We start from the raw sequence: 20,665 nt of genomic DNA, 5'->3' as shown, positions 1-20,665 counted from the left end.
TTATTTTCTGTGTTTTAGAATTTGTATGCAAGTAATTTCTGTATGGGGTTAAAACCTACATTTGGTATCGGAGTTGTTTTGGCTTCAAGGGGATGCCTTTGTTGTTGAGGGGTTTCGCTCGGGCTTGTGGTAGACCCTGTTTAGTGGGAGATCTGCAGGATCGATTCTGGTGGTGAAAGAAGATGGCGAGCAGTGGAAAGATAGAGATCGAGAAATTTAATGGTTAGAGTTTTGAGTTATGGAAACTCAAGATGGAGGATCTGTTAGTGGATAAAGATCAGTGGATCACAGTAGATCCAGGTACTAAACCAATGGGAGTGTCCGATGAAGAATGGAAGAAGTTGGATCGGAAGGCAAAGAGCATAATACGATTGTGTATCTCAGATTCAGTATTGTTGATTGTATCAAGGGAAGATACATCTAAGGCTTTGTGGGACAAGTTAGGGACTTTGTACCAATCTAAGTCTTTGGTGAGTAAATTGTTCCTACGGAAAAAGCTGTATAACCTGAGGATGAAAGATTGAGACTCGGTGACAGAGCATCTGAATGCATTTAATACTGTGGTAAGTCAGTTATTATCTGTTGATATTAAAATTTCATATGAAAATAAGTGCATCAGCTTGTTGTGTTCTCTACCAGATTTGTGGGATAGTCTGGTTATTGCAATACATAGTAATGCAACTACCTTGCAGTTTGATGAAAAAGTCTTATCCTTCCTGACGGAGGAGATGAGATGAAAAAATATGGAGAGCCAGAATGGTGATGCCTTGTCTGTATGAGGATGGTCCCAAAATAGAAACAACAATAAGTCATCGAGCGAGAGATCTAAATCTAGAGGGAGATCTAAATCTCCAGGAAAACTTGTAAAGGTAGTTTGCTGGAAATGCGGAAAGGAAGGGAACTACAAAAGGGACTGTAAATCTAAAGCTTTTGACAAAGGAAAGGGATCTGATGATGGTCCTTCTGCAGAGCCGAAAAACACCTCAGATGAAGGTGGGGATGTGTACTTGGACTCTTGAAGTACACATGTAGATCATGAGGCATGGTTGATTGACTTAGGTGCATCCTTTAACTTCACTCCCCATAGAGAGTGGTTCTGCGAGTATGAGAAATATGATGGTGGTGATGTATTCTTAGGGGATGATAGGAAGGCTAGAATCGTTAGTCGCGGAAAAGTAAAGTTGAAGTTGCAAGGTGGAAGGCTTAGAAAACTTCAGGGTGTTCTACATATTCCTGCATTGGCCAGAAATCTGATTTCTGTAAGCAAACTGGATGATGCAGATGTAAAAATAGTGTTCGAGAAGGATACCTGCAAGATGGTTCGGGGAGCACTGGTATTGTTGCGGGTAGTTCAGATTGTAACTCTATAGAAGCTGCAAGGTAGCACTGTTGTTGATGGGTGCAACAGTTCTGTGGTTCCAGAAAGTGGAGTAGAAAATCTTGTGGTCTCTGGAGAGAAGACCATGTTGTGGCATCAAAGGCTTGGACATATTGGAGAGAAGGGCCTTCGAATACTTCATGGTAAAGGTATGGTATAAGGTATGAGTAATAGCTCTCTGGATTTTGATTTATGTGAAAATTGTGTATATGGGAAGCAGAATAGGGTGAGTTTCCCCTCTGGCGGTAAGAGGGAGAAATAGATATTAGAGCTTGTGCACAGTGATGTGTTTGGACATATGAAGGTTCCATCACTGGGTAAGTCTGTGTACTATGTATAATTTATAGATGACTTCTCAAGGAATAAATGGATATATTTCTTTAAGAAGAAATCTGAAGTCTTTACATAATGAGAAAAGGCGAGTACTGTCGGAAAAGAGTCCTGGATTTAGTAATGGCATTGAAACCTGTCATTTCCTTCATCGAGTACCAACATTGAGTGGATCCCCTCTTGGCATGGAGTACCGGCATCTAGTGCATTGAAACCAGGATCGACTGGATTGACTCTTCTTGGATCGAGTGGATATCAACACCTGGAAATGATAGGGAAATGATCTGTAAAGGGTAAATTTCACTAAAAAGAAATATACGAAATCGGTCTAGGACTAACAACAGCACTACTTATTAAACTAGCAGCATCCTACGCAACTTTTGTCAATTCAGAAATTTATTATGTTGGTTCAGCATAAGTACCACCAATAGCACTTGAAGCAGCGGCTTATTTGGTTGATTATGACCTTCGTGATCGAGATGCAGTAGATCTAGCCACAGATCTATCAGTTCCATTTTCGGGGTTGAATTTGTAGAAATTGTAACCTCATGCCCTGTGATTCTAACAAGGTGATTTTCAAGCAGTTCACCCCTCTAGTCATGCACTGTCCACGCAACTAACAATTTGTTAGCTTTTGGGGTACTTCGATGAGGCCAATGAGCAGTGAAGGGGATTGCAGTCCATGAGGAGACTGTAGAAGATAAAGCAGATGCAGAGGTTACAGCGATGGCAGAGGTTGGAGTAGGTTTAAAGAATTCAAGGCTCTGGTGGAAAACCAGACAGAGAAGAAGATAAAGGTGCTGAGGTCAGATAACGGTGGAGAGGTTTGCAACAAGGAATTTGAAGAATTCTATAAGAAGTGTGGTATAACACGGCAGAAGACTACTCCATACACACCTAAGAAAAATGGAGTTGTAGAAAGAATGAACAAGGCATTGATGGAAAGGGCAAGAAGCATGCTCAGTGGTGCCGGGTTAGGACAGGAATTCTAGGCAAAGGCGGTGGAGACAACATTAGATCACCTTCATCAGCGTTGGAGGATAAGACTCCACAAGAGGTATGGACTGGTAAGAAACCCTCTCTTTCACATCTGAGGGTATTTGGATGTGATGCATATGTACATGTTCCAAAGGAGAAAAGAACCAAGTTGGATAGTAAATCTGAAAAGTGCATCTTTATTGGGTATAAGGATGGTTTAAAGTGTTATAAGCTTTGGAACCCAGTAATAAGGAAGGTTGTGTACAGCCGAGATGTGGTGTTCAGAGAGGTGAAAGATGTTATTAAACATGAAGTCCAACCAAAGGAACCTGAGAAGATAGAGTTTGAGTTTAAGGAGGAAGAATCAAACTCTACAACTGAGGAGGAATCAGAAGATGAAGAGCCCCAAACTCCAGGTGTGAGAAGATCAGTTCGAGAAAGAAGAAGCCAGAAAGGTGTAGTCCATTTGCTTTCTATTCAAATTTTGCTTTATCTATTACTGATGATGATCCCAGAACTGTGATGGAAGCAGTAGATTCAGAGGATGGAAAACTCTGGAAAGAGGCCATGGTTGTTGAAATGGCATCTTTGCACAAAAATGAGGCATGGGATCTGGTGGAGTTGCCGGCTGGAAGGAAACCCATTGGCAGCAAATGGGTGTTCAAAAAGAAGACAAATTCATAAGGAAAGGTGGAGAAATTCAAAGCTCGGTTGGTAGAAAAAGGTTATTCCCAGGTGCCGGGAATTGATTTTGGTGATATTTTTTACCCTGTTGCCAAGGTAGCTTCTATTGGATTAATTTTATCTGTTGTTGCTGCTTTTGATTTTGAGGTAGAACAGATGGATGTGAAGACAACATTTCTTCACGGGGATCTAGAAGAGGAGATCTACATGAAGCAACCTGAAGGTTTTGCGGTGAAGTGTAAGAAAGAACTGGTATGCAAGTTAAATAAGTCTCTGTATGGGTTAAAACAGTGACCAAGGATGTGGTATCAGAAATTTGATACATTTATACGGGGACTTGGCTTCACCAGAAGCAGAGAAGATCACTGTGTTTATTTTAAATTAATTAGTGACCGTGTTATTTATCTGGTCCTGTATGTGGATGATATGTTGCTGGTTGGAAATGACAAAGAAATTATCCAGGATTTGAAGACCCAATTGTCCTCCAAATTCGACATGAAAGATGTTGGTGCTGCAAACTATATTTTGGGCATGGAAATTAAAAGAGATCGGGCAAAGAGGAAGCTCTGGTTAAACCAAAGGAAGTATGTCAAGACAATATTGTAGAGGTTTAATATGCAGGATAGTAAACCGGTGAAGGTTCCTATTCCTGTAGGTGTAAAGTTATCTGCCGAACAGTGTCCCAAGACACAAGAAGAGGAAGAGGACATGTCCCATGTTCCATATGCAAGTGCAGTCAGTAGCATGATGTATGCAATGGTTTGTACTGGACCAGACATTGCACATGCAGTGGGAGTATCGGGCAGGTTTATGTCAAAACCAGGGTGGAGCACTGGACAACAGTGAAGCGGGTTTTCAGGTATTTACGTGGCACTAGTGATTATGGTTTGTGCTACCAAGGAAGACCAGGATTGGATAGAGTGTTGGATATTCGTGGCTTTGTTGATGCAAACTGGGCTGGAGTTTTGGATCAGAGAAGATCTACAAGTGGGTATGTGTTTAACCTATTTGGAGGTGTAGTCAGTTGGATGAGTAAGAAACAATCTGTAGTGGCACTATCAACTACAGAGGCAGAATACATGGCAACCACCCATGCAAGCAAGGAAGCAGTTTGGTTGCAGAGATTGTGTTCAAGTATGGGGTTAGTACAAGGAGCTATAAGGATAGACTGTGACAACCAAAGTGCAATTTTATTGGCAAAGAACCCTTCTTACCATTCAAAGGCAAAGCACATTGATGTTCAATATCACTTGGTGAGGGATATGATAGAAGACAAAAAGGTGTTGCTGGTAAAGGTGGACAATTTGAAGAATATTGCAGATGCATTGAAAATATCTATGAGCTCAGAGAAGTTCTCTTGGTGTAGAGAAACAATGGGCGTTTCAGGGCTGGATAAATGACGAAGCTCTTCTGTGGAAAGAAAACAAGAAGTGGGAGAATGTTGGGTTGTGTTATATTCTTTCCACGACTACCCTACGTAGTTAACCCAAGGGTTAGAGGGGGGCAGAGTACCCCCTTCGTTGCGTCTATTGCGTAGTGGGGGGGGTCACAGGCGGGGTTTGAGGGGGGCGGGTAGCCCCCCTCTACGGGGTCTGGGGTAGCGACCTGAGAAATTTTTTTTGGACCCTATATTAGGTTGGGTGAACCTACCTATGGTTTTGTGCATGGTTTTTCGTACATGGTTTTGGACACGATGGTTTTCGGTCCATGGTATTGGATGCTTCGACATGTGTAAATAAGTATTGTAACGTTGAAAGGAATGTAATGAAAAATCAAGCTGGTAGTCTCAGTTTTGGGATCCAAGGGAAAATCTCTGTGTATATGTGTTTTATGTGTTATGCTCTCGCATTGTTTATTTTCTATGTTTTAGATTCATATGCAGATAATTTTTGTACGGGGTTAAAACCTACACTTTGGCCCCCCCACCGTTTTTTGTTGCAAATGTACAACCCATGGGCATGTCTTGAGCCTTGGAGAGTCAATTATTTTTTCAAAACATTGATTTTCTTCTCTCGATTCATATTTCATCCGATTTTTTCTCCTAGGGTTGTTATGGTTGAATCTTCCACCAATAATTTGTTCTTGTTCCCTTTTTATTTCTTCCAATTATTTTGGGGAATAGAGGAGGATTTTGTTTACATGGGTTGTTTGGGGTCCATAGATGTTGGTGATTATCCTTTTATCCCTAGATCCTAATTCTTGGAAAGTCATTAGATGAAATTCACTACCACTACTAGGCATCTCATGGTGATTCAAGTTGCATTCCATACCATGACCTTACCATCCACCTTGCCACTAGAGTTGTTTACAAGGAGATGAGTTCATTATAACACTACATTTTATATTTATTATATTAGCATGGATTCATAGTTATGTTTCGTCTCTTATAGAAGCATGATATCTCGTTTCTCTAATAGGGTTTTTTTTCTTCAAGAGGTAGTTCTTTCCTTTACCATTTACCATTGAGGCCTATTTTATTCCAAAATATTTTCATGTTTCACTAGATGGAGAGTGGATTGGAACTTATCTAAGAGAGCCTTGTTTTGGTTAGAGTTGATCTATAGGGAACCCGTTTTTTGTAATTTTGGTTTATTGGTCTTCCCCCTTGGTTTACCCTTTATGTTATAGACATTTTTGTGCCTCGCAGCATGGAGCATGAAATGTCAATAATTACAGGGATCCTCAGTCCCTAAACATGTTGTTCTTACCCCTAGAGAAACAAGGTCAGCAAACCAGAGCACTTCCTATCAGTTCTCCACCTGAAAACACTCAAAAACAGGCTATTTTTGGATCATGTCAGCTGCTCCACTGAGCATCTGCGCTGAATGTCAACTGCTCCTCCTTGTACCTGCGCTGAAAGTCAAAACCAATGAAGGCTACCTGCGCTGGGCGAGATTGGCCAAGTGGCACAGTCATTCTGCAAGGTGTCAACTGCCCAGGAAGCTTCCAAACTGACACTTGGTTCAAGGAATTCGCCCTATGATGAGTAAGAGGTACTTGATCTCCATGTGGAAGCAAGGATCTCCAAGTGGACTCAAGAACTGAAGTTTAACTGAAGAGGGAGAGGACACAAGGCAGCTTTAGGTCAGTCTCAAGCTGACTCATCCTTTCTCCAAATCTCCTATATATAGAGCTCTTCTATGAGGTCTAGGGAGGTTGGAATTTTGTGCAAAGCAAGGAAGTGTTGTTGGTTTACAGTTAGAGCTATTGGGTGATTGCTTTTATAGAGGAGAAGAGGAGATTTCTTGCTGCTGGGGAGGTGCTGCTGGATTGGAGCCATTTATGGTTGTAACCTTCTCAGAACCTTTTTCTTCTATCAATAAAGCTTTTGATGTTCTCCTATATACTTGTATTGCAATGATGTATTGTTTTCATCTGTATATTTGATTCATCATAATCCATGCATCAGTTATGAGTACATGTTTCTTGTAGTTTCCTTCTCTCGTTTTTGCAGGATCTGTGTGTAGCTGGGCCGGCAAGAGAGTAAGGAGCTGGGAGCAAGAGGCAAAGAGAGAAGACGGGATCGACAAAAGCGAAAGACATCGGTTGGTCAATCTTTTCTTCCTTCTCTGTATTTTCATAAAGGAAAACTATCAAAGCTTTACTTTCAGTTGTTGCTAAGGAACTATCACCCTTAGAGTCGGGATAGGGTCATTCCGAGTCGGATACTTTTCCCCACAACAAACTGGCGACTCCGCTGGGGAAAATAGTATCTTGTTGGTTTATTGTGTTTCTTGCTATTCATCTCATAAACAAGGAGAGCACCAAATCGAACTGCAATTGAGTCATTCAATTGCAAAGTAGAGGGCAGCTGCTCTGGCTCAGTTTCTGAGCAAGTTTATGATTTGAAGAGCTGATCCACAAGGACTCTTGTGCTCTTTGTGATAGCTTTTCATCCTCTTGATCATCCCTTAGCTTGTACTTGACCTATAGCTTTTTATTTCAGCAAAAACAGTGAATTTTTGAGCTTTTTATGACCCGGAAACCCTTGTGAACGCAACTCTCGTGTCTTAGTGCAGGCTGTCCAAAGGCAGTCTGCATTTCAACGCAGGTATTCCCTTCGGGAACTGCGCTGAGAGTCAGTTTGACAGACCAGAGCCTGCGCTGAACCAGTTAGGCTATGTCTTCCTGAGGTTTCCCACTGAGTCTTGGCCCTGTTTTCACTGTTATTTTGCTGCTGATTGCTTGTCATTTGTACTTGCTGTAAACCAACTTTCCTTGACATTATTCCGCCTCAGTTGTGTGATGAAACTGTGATTGTTCTTTCAGTATTTCTTGTTTCAGTTACAGTTTCCCATTGTGAAAAGCAAACCAGTATAGCTGTGGCCTCTTAGATCCTGAACTGTAAAAGTGTCTTTGTGATCTTAAGAGCTAGTTTTATTACTGTTCATGGCTGTTTGAGTTTGTTTGTTTTTCATTTTGTGGTTTGAATCTATACATTTCCAGTGTCTAAACAAGTCGATCTTAAGGTGTCTTTTGATTTTGGACAAGCTTGTTTACTTTCGCTTGAAATTAGATTCAAAGTTATACAACAGTTTCCTTTTTGTCTTACATCAACATTAAGGATAAAGAAAAGAAATATCTGCATTGTGCATATGCATTATTGACAGTTTGCATGTTGATTTAGGAAAAAGTGCATTTAGTGTGTGTTCTATGATCTGTGTGAAAAGTTGATGTCTTTCTTTTCCCTCAGTAGATTAAGGTTTTCAAAGTTGAAAGATTGAAAAGTTTTGCTTCTCATCTTAGATTGCATTTAGGAAGTTGTATATATACATCTCGTGGTGATCCTTAAAGGCAAACTACTAAGCAAGATCAACATTAAAATGAATTGAATTTACATAACAACGCATTGAAACATAACGCAAACACATAGAGGTCTAAGCTAGAGACGTGTTCCGGCGTCGTTAAACGTGATATCTTAGCGTTGAGTGGTTGGGTGATTCCTCCACGGTGAAGCGATAAGTATCAATACGGACTTGTGCTCCCGCATACCGTCGAGTATATTGGGAGACCCTTATAGGAATAAAGCCTTTATCCTTAGGAAGCCGTGTCGGCCGCCCTACTGATTGCGATGCAGTGAACACAGCATTCACGAAGATTGACCACCCGTACCGTAAAACGTATTCTGTGGTTTCGCGAAAGGTTTGGCACACCCTCTGCCTAGATCTCCAGAGCAGTTTCTTTTGGCCTTTTTCAAACTCTATAACTAAAAAAGTCCAACCGAGCATTTGTCACTTCGGGCTCGTTAATACATCGAAGGCGACTAGAGTCATCTTTAGCTTTTTCTCGACTCTTAAAACATGAAAAAGCAAAGTTGTGTCTAATAAAGCGTCGTTATAAAATTCATTTTAAACGGAACATAATCACCTCTTATTCCCGCGTTGATCTGTAAGTTGAGAACATGGAACGCCCCAACCAAGGAAGTCCACAAGATGGAAGTCCTAGTCCTTTCTCCTCTTGGGGAGAATTTGGCGCGCCCCATATGGCCACATTGTCGTTTCCAGGACTGACAATAGGCCTGCCAGTTTGGTTGTTCGCAACCAATGTAGTTCAGGCCACCATGGTTCCTGATCAATCGAGTCAACAGTTAGATCAGTCTAGAGCTGCCCACCAGCCTTCTACTTCCAAAACTTCTTCCTCCGATCCTTCGTCTTCGCAAGGTAGAGCCGGCAAAAGTCAGCCTCCCAAGGAGAAGAAGGAAAAGAAGAAGAAAGAAAAGAAGAAGAAGGAGCCTAAGGCGACTGGGGGCAAGCAAAAGACATCTGACAAAAACCCACCCACTGCACAGACCGGGCCTAAATCGCCATGTGTCATATGTAGAGGAGACCATTTCCACAGAGATTGTCCCTGTATTCCCCGGATACTAAGGGACTGGTCCCCTCGTCTGCACAATTCGGGGGCATCAACCTCTAACAATCAGGTTGATTGCTTTCCGTCAACCAGCGAAAGTGAAGGATCAAGACAAAAAGGGGGAGTAAGATTCCCCTGTAAGTTGTGTGAAGGCAGTCATGCCATCCACCGTTGTCCCTTCTTAGACGAAGCGAAGAGAGTTTTGGAAGATCGTCCGGTTTCACCGGTAAAACTTCCTCCTGGATACAAAAAACTCGTGCCAAGTCCTTCGTTGGTTGAAAATACAGCTGGCCCGCTCAAGTGGTCGGCTGAATCGTCAGTCACTAAAAATGAACCTACTGAATCCAGACCGGACGAAAGTCCAAAGGTCGATACAGCAGTTGACCCGGTTCTACCTTCAGAAGTTTCATCTTCAAATGACACTGTCGCCGAAGAGTCATCTTCATGCGACACCCTCACTGAAGAGAATAAGGATGACACCATCCAGGTTCTTTTCATTAGCACCGACTCTGATGAGCGTCAGGGCAATGCGCCCATTCCTTTATCGCAGGAAGGAACATCATCAGGGTCATACCCGGCCGTATATTCGGTCCCACCACCAAGCAACCTGGTTGTATCCTTTGATTGGAATCAACTAGGCAGACCCCGGTTACCAGCCAGTATACCATTCAGAATCATTGTCCAGATCTATAGAATGATTATGGCTGGTACTATCATTGATGAAGGGGCATCTGTGAGTATCCTTTCCTCTGTTGCTTGGAAAGCACTGGGTTCCCCGGCGCTTTTACCTGAGTTAAGAAATCTCTCAGGTTTTGATAAAGGAACCAGTCGACCATTAGGAATCCTCCCCAATGTGCCTGTTACATTGAAAGGGAAGACCGTTAATTTGAACGTGATGGTCGTCCAAGGACCCTTGGATTATAACCTACTCCTTGGACGTGACTATATTTATTGCATGGGAGCGATAGTCTCCTCACTCTTTAGAGTAATGTGTTTTCCACACGAAGGGAGGGTGGTCAAGCTCGTAGACCAACTTTCATTTCCGGGATCTCGCATCGCAAATAGTCAAATACCAATCCTAAATGGTCTGTTCACTTAAGATATGCCTCCACCCCCAGTCCTCCTTCCCGATGAATGTGAGTGATTCGGAGAGAGGGACTGGAACCCAGGGGGCATGCACCCTGGTCTGCTTCGGGCAGAAGAAACCCTGGGTATAAGGTAGAATTTCCGCAGAAGAATATGACTAGTCCGTACCCCGTCCGTGGATGGAAGAGGGGTTGTTCTGGAATAATAATCTTTTGTTAAAGTTATGTGTTTGGCAAAAGAGTCATTCACCTTTGTCTAAAGAAGTGGGCAATGCCCAAGTAGGAATTCCCTTATTGCAACAAGCAGTAACCATCTTTGGGGAAAAGCAAGCCTCACCCATTAAAACAAATGTTTTGAAGGATAAGTAGGGGCAGCCTCCAAAGAAAGAGATTCTATTGTTGTGACATAGGGTAACCATCTTTGAGTAACCTAATGATAGACATCGCCGAAGAAAGAGATTGATTTGCGGCAGCAAATAGAACCCTCTTCGGATAATAAGAAAGAGGCAAGCCTCCCTCAATAATACCAATGTTTTGTCTTTGAGTAGTGTTCTTCTCTTGTCACGAATAGCTGTTCGTTAAAAGTTGGGCCGACGGGAAGACAAGTACCGCGTAAGACCCCTTAAAATAACGAGAAGACTAGTATCGTTAACATTAGATTGGCAAGATGACAAGTAGCTGTGAACACCCAAAGAAAAGCAGAGGTGGGGGAGAGGAGGGGCAGCCTCGAAATCCTACCCTATACCTGGGGGCATGCAAACCTTTTGGAGTGCAAGCTAGGGGAGGTTATTTATCTGGTTTTAAGATTAACCGTTTTCGGAACTTACATAAAGGGAGGATGAGTTGGAGCATAGCTGTGGTAAGGCGCAAGCTCTATAAAAAATGGATCCTTAGAGGAGGCATTCTTATCTTATGACTGGTATATCGAGCAGTTTTAGCACATGGTTCATGCTCGTTAAAAAATAAACGCAAGATCCGAGCAGTTTTAACGCGGTCTTCATGCTCGTTAAAAAATAAATAAAAGCAGTGAGCAATGTTCCCTCCAAAGTTTAAGCTCATTTTTATCTAAAAAAGAACCTATCCCGGTAAATAACCTTCTGAGATCGTAAATTCATCAGCCATAAAAGCCTTGGTCGTGTTTGTGCACCGTCACTTCCACCGTCATTTGGCCGATCATTCACTTCCATTTGTGTGTTTACCCATTTTGAGGAACATCTGCGAAGAGTGATTTCACCTAGCCATCCTTGTGACATTGCCGTGATTGGAAAATTCCAACTTGTACCTGGAATCAGTTGCTATCCCTGTTTATCACTCGTTCCTCAAAAGACGAGTCATCTTTGAGCTCTTTTCTGACTCGTAAAATATGAAAAGTTTGCCGAGTTCTGGCCTTCCAGCTCGTTAAAGGGACCGGAAGAGCTATCCCTCTTTTAGACTTTAATCTTTTTGGACCTGAGGGATTATTACACAAAAAGATCGAGCGCTTGTCTTGTTCGGCTCGTTAAAAGTACTGAACACCCATCCCTTCTGTATTGTTTTATACTTTTTTGGACTTAAGGGATTAGATGACGAAAAAGGAATTATAGAGTTAACTTTCTGTACCTTTTCAGACTCTCTAAAAATGAAAAGGACCGAGTTTTCCTTGTCGTTAGACTCGTTAAAATGATTAAATAGCGACAAACTTGTCTTTAGACGAGAACGAGTTTCCCTATCGCTAAGCTCGTTAAATCATAGCGATGGGCTTGCCCGAAGGGCAGGTTATAGAACAAACATATGTTATCCTCCTCAAGCTTGACAAAAATAAAGAGGTACTGGTCAGAAATGACTGGGGAAAAATTGGGAGAACATCAAAGCTTAATGGTAGCAAGTCGCTCTTGAACATGACACTTTTCTTCCGTACCACATCGGGTTGGGTTGTTTCATTCACCGGTCTCATCACCATGGTCTTCGCCAAACCATCCACATTTTGGGGTAATGCTACCGATCCATCGCAACAGTGTCGTTATATGTTCAAGAGAGGTCATTCTGAAAGTCTCAACCGTGTCCCATCCACTGCCATACATTATCCTTCATCCATTCATGATCGCCACCCTGAATCATATGTCACAGTTTGTTTTCACCTCCACTAAAATCATTAGCTCCGTTCCGTGTCATTGATGTGGGATTCATTAAGGCCCTCCTTTGACGGATTGCTTCTTGTCGACTTCAGCTCATTATCCAAGAAGTTGATCTAGGAACAACCCCATCAGTACTTTGAAGCTTGCATGCCTCAATGGCAAGTTTCTCACTTCCGGCGACAGGTATACATCAATGACCTTCGACCAGAAGATTTTGCGTGGCGTTCGACGCCAAGTCCTTTATTCACGCCACTTGAATTGTACTGCAGTACCTTGAGGGTCATTATCATTATCGGTGATTCCTCTCGCGCTTGTTAACGGTTTTCATCATTGACCGGTAATCAAGCGATGTCTTTCCATGTTCGACTTCAGCGAAATTCTCACATGGATCGACTTGTACTTAGAGTGAAGATCGAACGAGTTTGAAGACCCCGGATCTAGTTTCATCCATCCGGGCTACGATACATATTCTGGAAATATAAAAGCATTTGTCATGTACATCATTGCAGCAGATGATCATCCTACTCAAAGGATGATAATTTCAGCAGAGAATTATCAATCTACCATCAGATGGTCGTCTGTTCTATGTACCAAAATGTATTTATAAAGCTGAGCATGGGAATGCCCGCCTCAGCTAGATCATGAAAACAGAATGAAAAATAATGTATTGTATTGTATTGTATTACAGGGCACCTCTCAGCACTTGAATGAACTTCGGACCCTCTGGATAAAGCATTTCACCCGATAAACGGCCTCATACTTTAGGGGGCAACTGTTATAGACATTTTTGTGCCTCGCAGCATGGAGCATGAAATGTCAATAATTACAGGGATCCTCAGTCCCTAAACATGTTGTTCTTACCCCTAGAGAAACAAGGTCAGCAAACCACAACACTTCCTATCAGTTCTCCACCTGAAAACACTCAAAAACAGGCTATTTTTGGATCATGTCAGCTACTCCACTGAGCATCTGCGCTGAATGTCAACTGCTCCTCCTTGTACCTGCGCTGAAAGTCAAAACCAATGAAGGCTACCTGCGCTGGGCGAGATTGGCCAAGTGGCACAGTCATTCTGCAAGGTGTCAACTGCCCAGGAAGCTTCCAAACTGACACTTGGTTCAAGGAATTCGCCCTATGATGAGTAAGAGGTACTTGATCTCCATGTGGAAGCAAGGATCTCCAAGTGGACTCAAGAACTGAAGTTTAACTGAAGAGGGAGAGGACACAAGGCAGCTTTAGGTCAGTCTCAAGCTGACTCATCCTTTCTCCAAATCTCCTATATATAGAGCTCTTCTATGAGGTCTAGGGAGGCTGGAATTTTGTGCAAAGCAAGGAAGTGCTGTTGGTTTACAGTTAGAGCTATTGGGTGATTGCTTTTATAGAGGAGAAGAGGAGATTTCTTGCTGCTGGGGAGGTGCTGCTGGATTGGAGCCATTTATGGTTGTAACCTTATCAGAACCTTTTTCTTCTATCAATAAAGCTTTTGATGTTCTCCTATATACTTGTATTGCAATGATGTATTGTTTTCATCTGTATATTTGATTCATCCTAATCCATGCATCAGTTATGAGTACATGTTTCTTGTAGTTTCCTTCTCTCGTTTTTGCAGGATCTGTGTGTAGCTGGGCCGGCAAGAGAGCAAGGAGCTGGGAGCAAGAGGCAAAGAGAGAAGACGGGATCGACAAAAGCGAAAGACATCGGTTGGTCAATCTTTTCTTCCTTCTCTGTATTTTCATAAAGGAAAACTATCAAAGCTTTACTTTCAGTTGTTTCTAAGGAACTATCACCCTTAGAGTCGGGATAGGGTCATTCCGAGTCAGATACTTTTCCCCACAACACTTTACTCCTTTTATTTTCTTCTAATTTAAGAGTGATTAATTTCATGCCCAATTCATTGAAGTGATTTAGGTTGAAAGTAATTCCTCCTCCCCTGGTCCTTTTCTACATGTCCTCCTTGTATCATTGTGTGATATCTCTTAAGGGAGGCAATTTAGATATTCCTACTCAAATTGTTCTTGGAATAAGATGTAACAACCTCATCCCACATTTACTCGCTTTTACAAGCTCTCCAGCTAAACATGAGTTGAGATTTACTATGACATGACCCAACATCAAAGTTCCAATTATGGAAGTGGGGTTTACTAAACAAAAACATACTGAAACCTCTTAGGGACATCAGATAACCTAGGTGTTAGATCACAATCCCTAGTGCTCAAGTCCTGAGTTGGAACTTCTTTTAAACTGAGCTCATAGCCCAACCACATGTACATGCCTCCCTCCATGTGGTTGCAATTGAAATTTCCCAGTTCCATGCATGTAGGCACGAAATCAGTGCCATATTTTCTAGGCTAGCGTACAAGCCACTGCCTAGAACAACCTAGAACTTTAAGTACCAAGGAGATATCTTATGAAAAAGTTGTTAAACACATGAGAAATATTTCGTCAAACACATACTAAACATAATAAATATGGGTGATGAATTCATATATGTTCCATGTCTCCTTAACTTCATCAAGGAATAATCAAGAATGCTCAATTCCCTCTCAAACTAGTTGCAACAACACTAGTTATCCCATGCATCCATATAACCATTCATTAACTTTAAAAAATCATAAACAAGATCAATGGCAAGAGCACATCATTTAACCATGCATATAACCAAACATATAACTAGAATGAATTCATGACAAGTCAATGATAAATCAACAAAATAACCAGTACATGTTCTCATCGATCACAATAAGGAAATAACTCAGATTAACATATATAGATACCAACCAAGTCAAGGACTTCACGTACCACCCGACCATAGATTGGGATGAACCAAATCTCTCTTTCAACAAATCACCCCCATGCCATATTCCAATCATGAATGTGGGATCTCATGAGATGAATCAAAATTGAACAAACCAGGGCTTCCAGAGGCCAAAACACCTCAACCCTCAACCACAATAATTTCACCTAAACCAGTCCAAATATTACTAATAACAAACAAGCTTGGATGCCTCCAAATTTCTTCATGATATTCAACGGATTTTTCCTTCCTCCTCCCATTCGTTAAGAGTTCCAAGAGAAATCCCATCTCCACCCTTGACCCTTGGGGATTTCCTGAGACCACCTCACCAAGATCCAAAGTCTATTGGCCATCCAAATATTAAACCAAAACAAGGAACCCACAACACCATGGCTAACTAGGAAATGACAAGGTAATGATGAAAACCACTGTCAATCCAAGAAAATCCCACGCCAATCACAACAACACAACTAAACAACCAAATGAATGCGCCATGCATTCAAATCTCAACAATGAAATCACACATGCAACCTGTTACATGGAATGTCCTCTTATTGTAGCTTCTTTTCCAACCTTTTACTTGTGATCCATTACTCTCCTTTGCTTGCTTGTGTCCAAGTGTCTCCTCTCTCCTCTCTTAGAGATCTATTTATGAAGGTGATCTAAGCTAGAACTGACAAAAGCTATGAACTGTTTCTTTGACATCTTTTTATCATTGATGTGTAGTCTCTTCCTTTCCTTTTTCCTCTTTTCTTCATTTTCCCTCATTTTCTATCTAATTTCCTCTGCATGTATATTTGTGTCCCTTAATATTCCTTTTCTCCTATTTTCCTTTATTTATTTTATTATATTTCCATTTATTGCCTCTTTTCCTTCGCCAATTTCCATAGCCATTAATTAACCACAAGTGATGCCCACTATAACGTTTTTCCCTCCATTCAACTTGGAATATGTGTGACATGACCTTGGTCTCATTTTAGTTATATATAAAATCAACCCGAGGTTGTTACACAAGAGTGTTATCATATTGTCCATATATATATGAGTCATGAGAGACCTCTTTAGCCACACTTGATGAGATTGATTCCTCCATGATATTTCTCCCCTAATTTCTATTTTCCTTGGAACTACATGATCTACCTCTTTTGATTTTTCTTCTTTTGATGTCTAGGTCCTTTATTGGTGATAAGATGGGTTTTATTTGCTTTTTCTCTATAGGAATTCTTTCCTTCTATTATGTGATGGTTGTTGGCTCCTCCTCTTTTAGGTTTCCCTCATTATAAGGAAGGATTGATTCTAATTGTAATGCATCAACATTATTTTTTGTTTGTAGTTTATCGACATGTGGAGTTAAGCTATGATTTCACTTATTTTTAGTGTTCATTGCACATTTTGTCTCTAGATCTTTATATTTAATGTTGGCCTCATTTGTGGGGTATTCTTAGAACAATGATTTATTTATTTATTTGTAGTAATTTATGTAGATTAATAATATGTGCTTATCTAGGGTTTGGATCCATACCATGCTTTGATAGTTGGTGAGAATGTATTTAGGAAGGGCACTAAAGACATTCATGTAGACATCGATGCTGATATAGGAGGTGCATCTTGTTGCTTTGGTTGCCTTAAATGTTTTTACATAAAATTCAATCTTATTTCGTTTTCCTGTCATGGTTTTTTAACGACAAAATTCTTATGGTACCAAATACATGCATATCGATATGAGTAACTAAGTGAAATCCTCTTGTTCTACATTGAATTGTTCTACCTAGTAGCAAAAAAAAAGATTATTGAATTAGAGAAGTAGGGGCCATTCTAAAATACTCAAAAATGTTATCTTATGTTAGTGAATTTAGTGGAAAAGCATTATTTATAGCCTAGCTTGAGCTATACAACTCATGTGGGTTTCAATTTTTTCTTATCCTTGAGGTGAGTAAGGTCTTTCTCTATTGAAAAATCCTAAAATTTCCCGTCTCTGCATGAACATTGATGCATATCATATAGTTGTTAATGCACATGGAGATGGATTCATAGCATGGGGCCTTTGTTGTTTTTTCTAAGAAAATATTGTTTGTCTTTTCCTATAGTTTCCTTTGTTACGATTGTGGGGGGGAGGCTTTATAAGTCATTCCTTCATGATTATGGCCTTGAAAGTGGATGACCCTGGCTCTCCCATCTCTATGAAAGCTATGAAGTTTGTATAATGAGTTATTTTTTGAACCTAGGCACAACCATTTTCAAGGTTTCAGTCACCCACCAAGATGTAACTCTATTGAAATAATGTTAGCATAAATACGAACAATATAGATGTTATAATCCTACTAATACCAAAAGTTTCCAATAATCACAATTCCAATGGATGTTATAACCTTAATTAATTAAAATTATATCGATATTATGTTGTAAAGTATTGTATGTTTTCATTGCATTTTTTTCACATTTATTAAAACACAAGTATCAAAACTACAATAAGCTTCAAAGAAAAATGTGTAGACTACAGACAATAAAATGTGTAAAATATCATATGGTCATTGATAATGTTGTTATATTATATTTCTAAAAACTTTGACATGTTTTTTTACAGGTCACTACAAACCATCAAGTGAACTCTCAATAGCTATATCCAAATCAAAACTAAATTACAAATTTGAAACTCTACAGACTGCCACTAAAAATTTTGATCCCATAAACAAAATTGGTCAAGGTGGCTTTGGTTCAGTGTATAAGGTTATTTCAATTTTCTAATTTCATTTTAAACTTTTGATTTTTTAAAATACATAGATAAATTTACATCATTATTGAACAAAATAAAATGGGCATGTTTCCAGGGCCTTCTAGATGGTAGACAAATTGCTGTGAAGACACTATTTTCCAATAGAGAAGAGAGTGTGAACGATTTCTTCAATGAAGTCAATTTGATAAGTTGTGTTCAACACAAAAGCCTTGTCAAACTTCTTGGATGTAGTGTGGATGGCCCAGAAAAACTTTTGGTGTATGAATACCTTCCCAACAAAAGCCTTGATCGATTTCTATTTGGTAATAGTTCTTGTCTCAATAAACTGATTTTCCTTATGATCAATCTTCAAATGTTGAGAAATATTATCTTTTCAAGTTATGTTTAAGTTATTTGATATAGAATTGTACTTTACAACAGATGAGACCCTGGAAAATGTACTAGATTGGAAAAGGAGGTTTGACATTATACTAGGCACTGCAAGTGGGCTAGCTTATCTCCACCAAGAATCAGATATACGCATCATCCATCGAGATATAAAAGCTAGCAATATTCTATTAGACCACCTTTTCAAGCCAAAAATTGCAGATTTTGGGTTGATTAAATACTTCTCAGAAGATCAAAGTCATCTTAGCACAAGAATCATTGGAACTCGGTGAGAATGAATTTGATAGTTATTATTATTTTTTTTAATAGAAAATGTGTCTGATTTCTTATTTTTGTTTTCACAGAGGTTACATGGCTCCAGAATATCTAGTTCATGGCCATTTGACAGAAAAGGTTGATGTTTATGCTTTTGGGGTGCTAGTCCTTGAGATTATTAGTGGCAGAAGGAATAAAACTCCTATGCACAGAGATGACATACCATCTCTCTTAACAATGGTAATGGAATCATCATATAGACAATTTTCATTGCTTCTTCAAATAAAATTCTAATAATATTCAAATTTATAATGTATGTATGGTGCAGGTTTGGAACTATCATCTATCAGGCACTATTGCAAGCATAATTGATCCCAACATCAAAGAAAATTGCCAAGAGGAGATACTACAAGTTGTTCACATAGCTCTTCTTTGCACACAAACATCTGCAATACTTCGTCCTTCCATGTCTGAAGTTGTCACATTCCTCATTAGTAAAGACCAAAATCTTCTAGAACCTACTCAACCCCCTTATATAGATGTCACCCATTTACAGTCAAACATCAATACTAGTGTTACATTGAGCCATTCAAATTCAAACATCAATGTTGCATTAAACCATTCAAATTCAAATAATAACACAAGTGTTTCACCTATATCACTAATAGATGGTGGTACATTACCAAACGTTCACTCTTCCTCTCACAATCCAATGTCACTAAACACCATTTCAATAAGCTCTTTTGGTCCAAGATGATAAAAAGAAATGTTTCAAAGTTAGTGAATTAGTTAATCCCACATGGTGGGGATTATTATGTTTTATAAGTACTATGAACACATACCAACATTCTTTCAAGAAGGGGTACAAACTAACTTTTGTAACATTGGAATTAATCCAATGGAAACATATATGTTATTTTTGTTTTTAAATGGATTGAAAAAAGGACTATGTACTTGACATGTAGTATAGGGATCTAATATATTCAAAATACCCAAAACAATGTTCGAATGGCCCATGCAATCTATGGATTTAATATATTATTAGTGTTGAATAAAATATATGGATTTAATATATTATTAGTGTTGAATAAAATGTATGGATTCAATATAGTTGAACCAGAACAAGTGCAACAATATTAGTGTGGATTATTTTCAATAGAAAAGCACGTGATTTCAAAGTGTACGTCTGGAATTTAACCCGATGGAAACAGATTTGCTGTTCTTGTGTTAGAATGGATTGAAAGAGCTAGCTATGTATTTGACATGCAAAATAGGGATCTAATATATTCAAGTCAGAATAAGCACAAAAATATTGGAGTGGTAGTAATTTACTGATTTAATATATTATTGGAGTGTTGCATACCATCAATAGATTTAGTATATTTGAATTACAAGAAGTACAACAATATTCGTTTGGCTTTAACGAGGAGTGTATATCATCTCATTTCTGTATGAGAACATGATTGATTAAAAGTACATGACTTTTAAATGCACATAAATTTTTTTTGATCTAATATGTATCAACTTAAATGGGAATAAACATAAAAATATTAAAATGATAAACAAATGCTTAAAACAAATAACAAAAATTATATGAATTTACACAATAATGAATTATTTATTTTGAAATTTATAGAATGTTTACAGGATTTACAATTGGTTTATAGGTATTCCTTAGCCAATTTATCGTGATTTAAGGTCAAATTGAGAAAATGGGATTTCTTAAAACATCGAAACATAAAGGTTTTTAGGAAAATAATTAGGTAGATTTGAAGTTGTAATATCAAAATCCTTTGTTAAATACAATTAGATTAAGGAGAGATATCTATTATTTAGGTCTAATGACAAAAAAAAATAATGATTTAATTGGTTTACAAAAAACATTTTCTTCCTACATTATTATGAACTTTCTTCTAGTCCAACCAAATCACAATTGCAATTCCATTTTACCAATTATAATTATTATAAAGGTTGATATTAGCACTTACAATGTTAACAATTTTTTACTTTTATTGTTTGGCAATCATCCTTCATGATGAACATATCTATTCATAGGAAATGAATTAGTGTATAATGTT

General features: G+C 39.3%; 1 protein-coding gene across 1 annotated transcript in view; it reads left to right on the top strand.

Annotated features, from left to right (window-relative positions):
- Nucleotides 1-19,574, top strand: part of LOC149206414 (cysteine-rich receptor-like protein kinase 2) — a 96,738-nt gene extending 77,164 nt beyond the window's left edge. The window contains exons 3-7 of the mRNA XM_089393719.1: nt 17,796-17,938; nt 18,040-18,247; nt 18,366-18,600; nt 18,677-18,827; nt 18,916-19,574. Coding sequence (XP_089249845.1) covers nt 17,796-17,938; nt 18,040-18,247; nt 18,366-18,600; nt 18,677-18,827; nt 18,916-19,344 — 1,166 coding nt within the window. The 3' untranslated portion in view covers nt 19,345-19,574. The remainder of the gene's footprint in view (nt 1-17,795; nt 17,939-18,039; nt 18,248-18,365; nt 18,601-18,676; nt 18,828-18,915) is intronic.
- Nucleotides 19,575-20,665: the final 1,091 nt, after the last annotated feature.

This window comes from Pinus tabuliformis, chromosome 1_2, assembly GCF_031772625.1.
Source record: "Pinus tabuliformis cultivar Carrire ecotype Pingquan chromosome 1_2, CPIR1, whole genome shotgun sequence".
NCBI classification, from domain to species: Eukaryota; Viridiplantae; Streptophyta; class Pinopsida; order Pinales; family Pinaceae; genus Pinus; species Pinus tabuliformis.
This window is presented reverse-complemented; position numbering and strand designations above follow the sequence as displayed.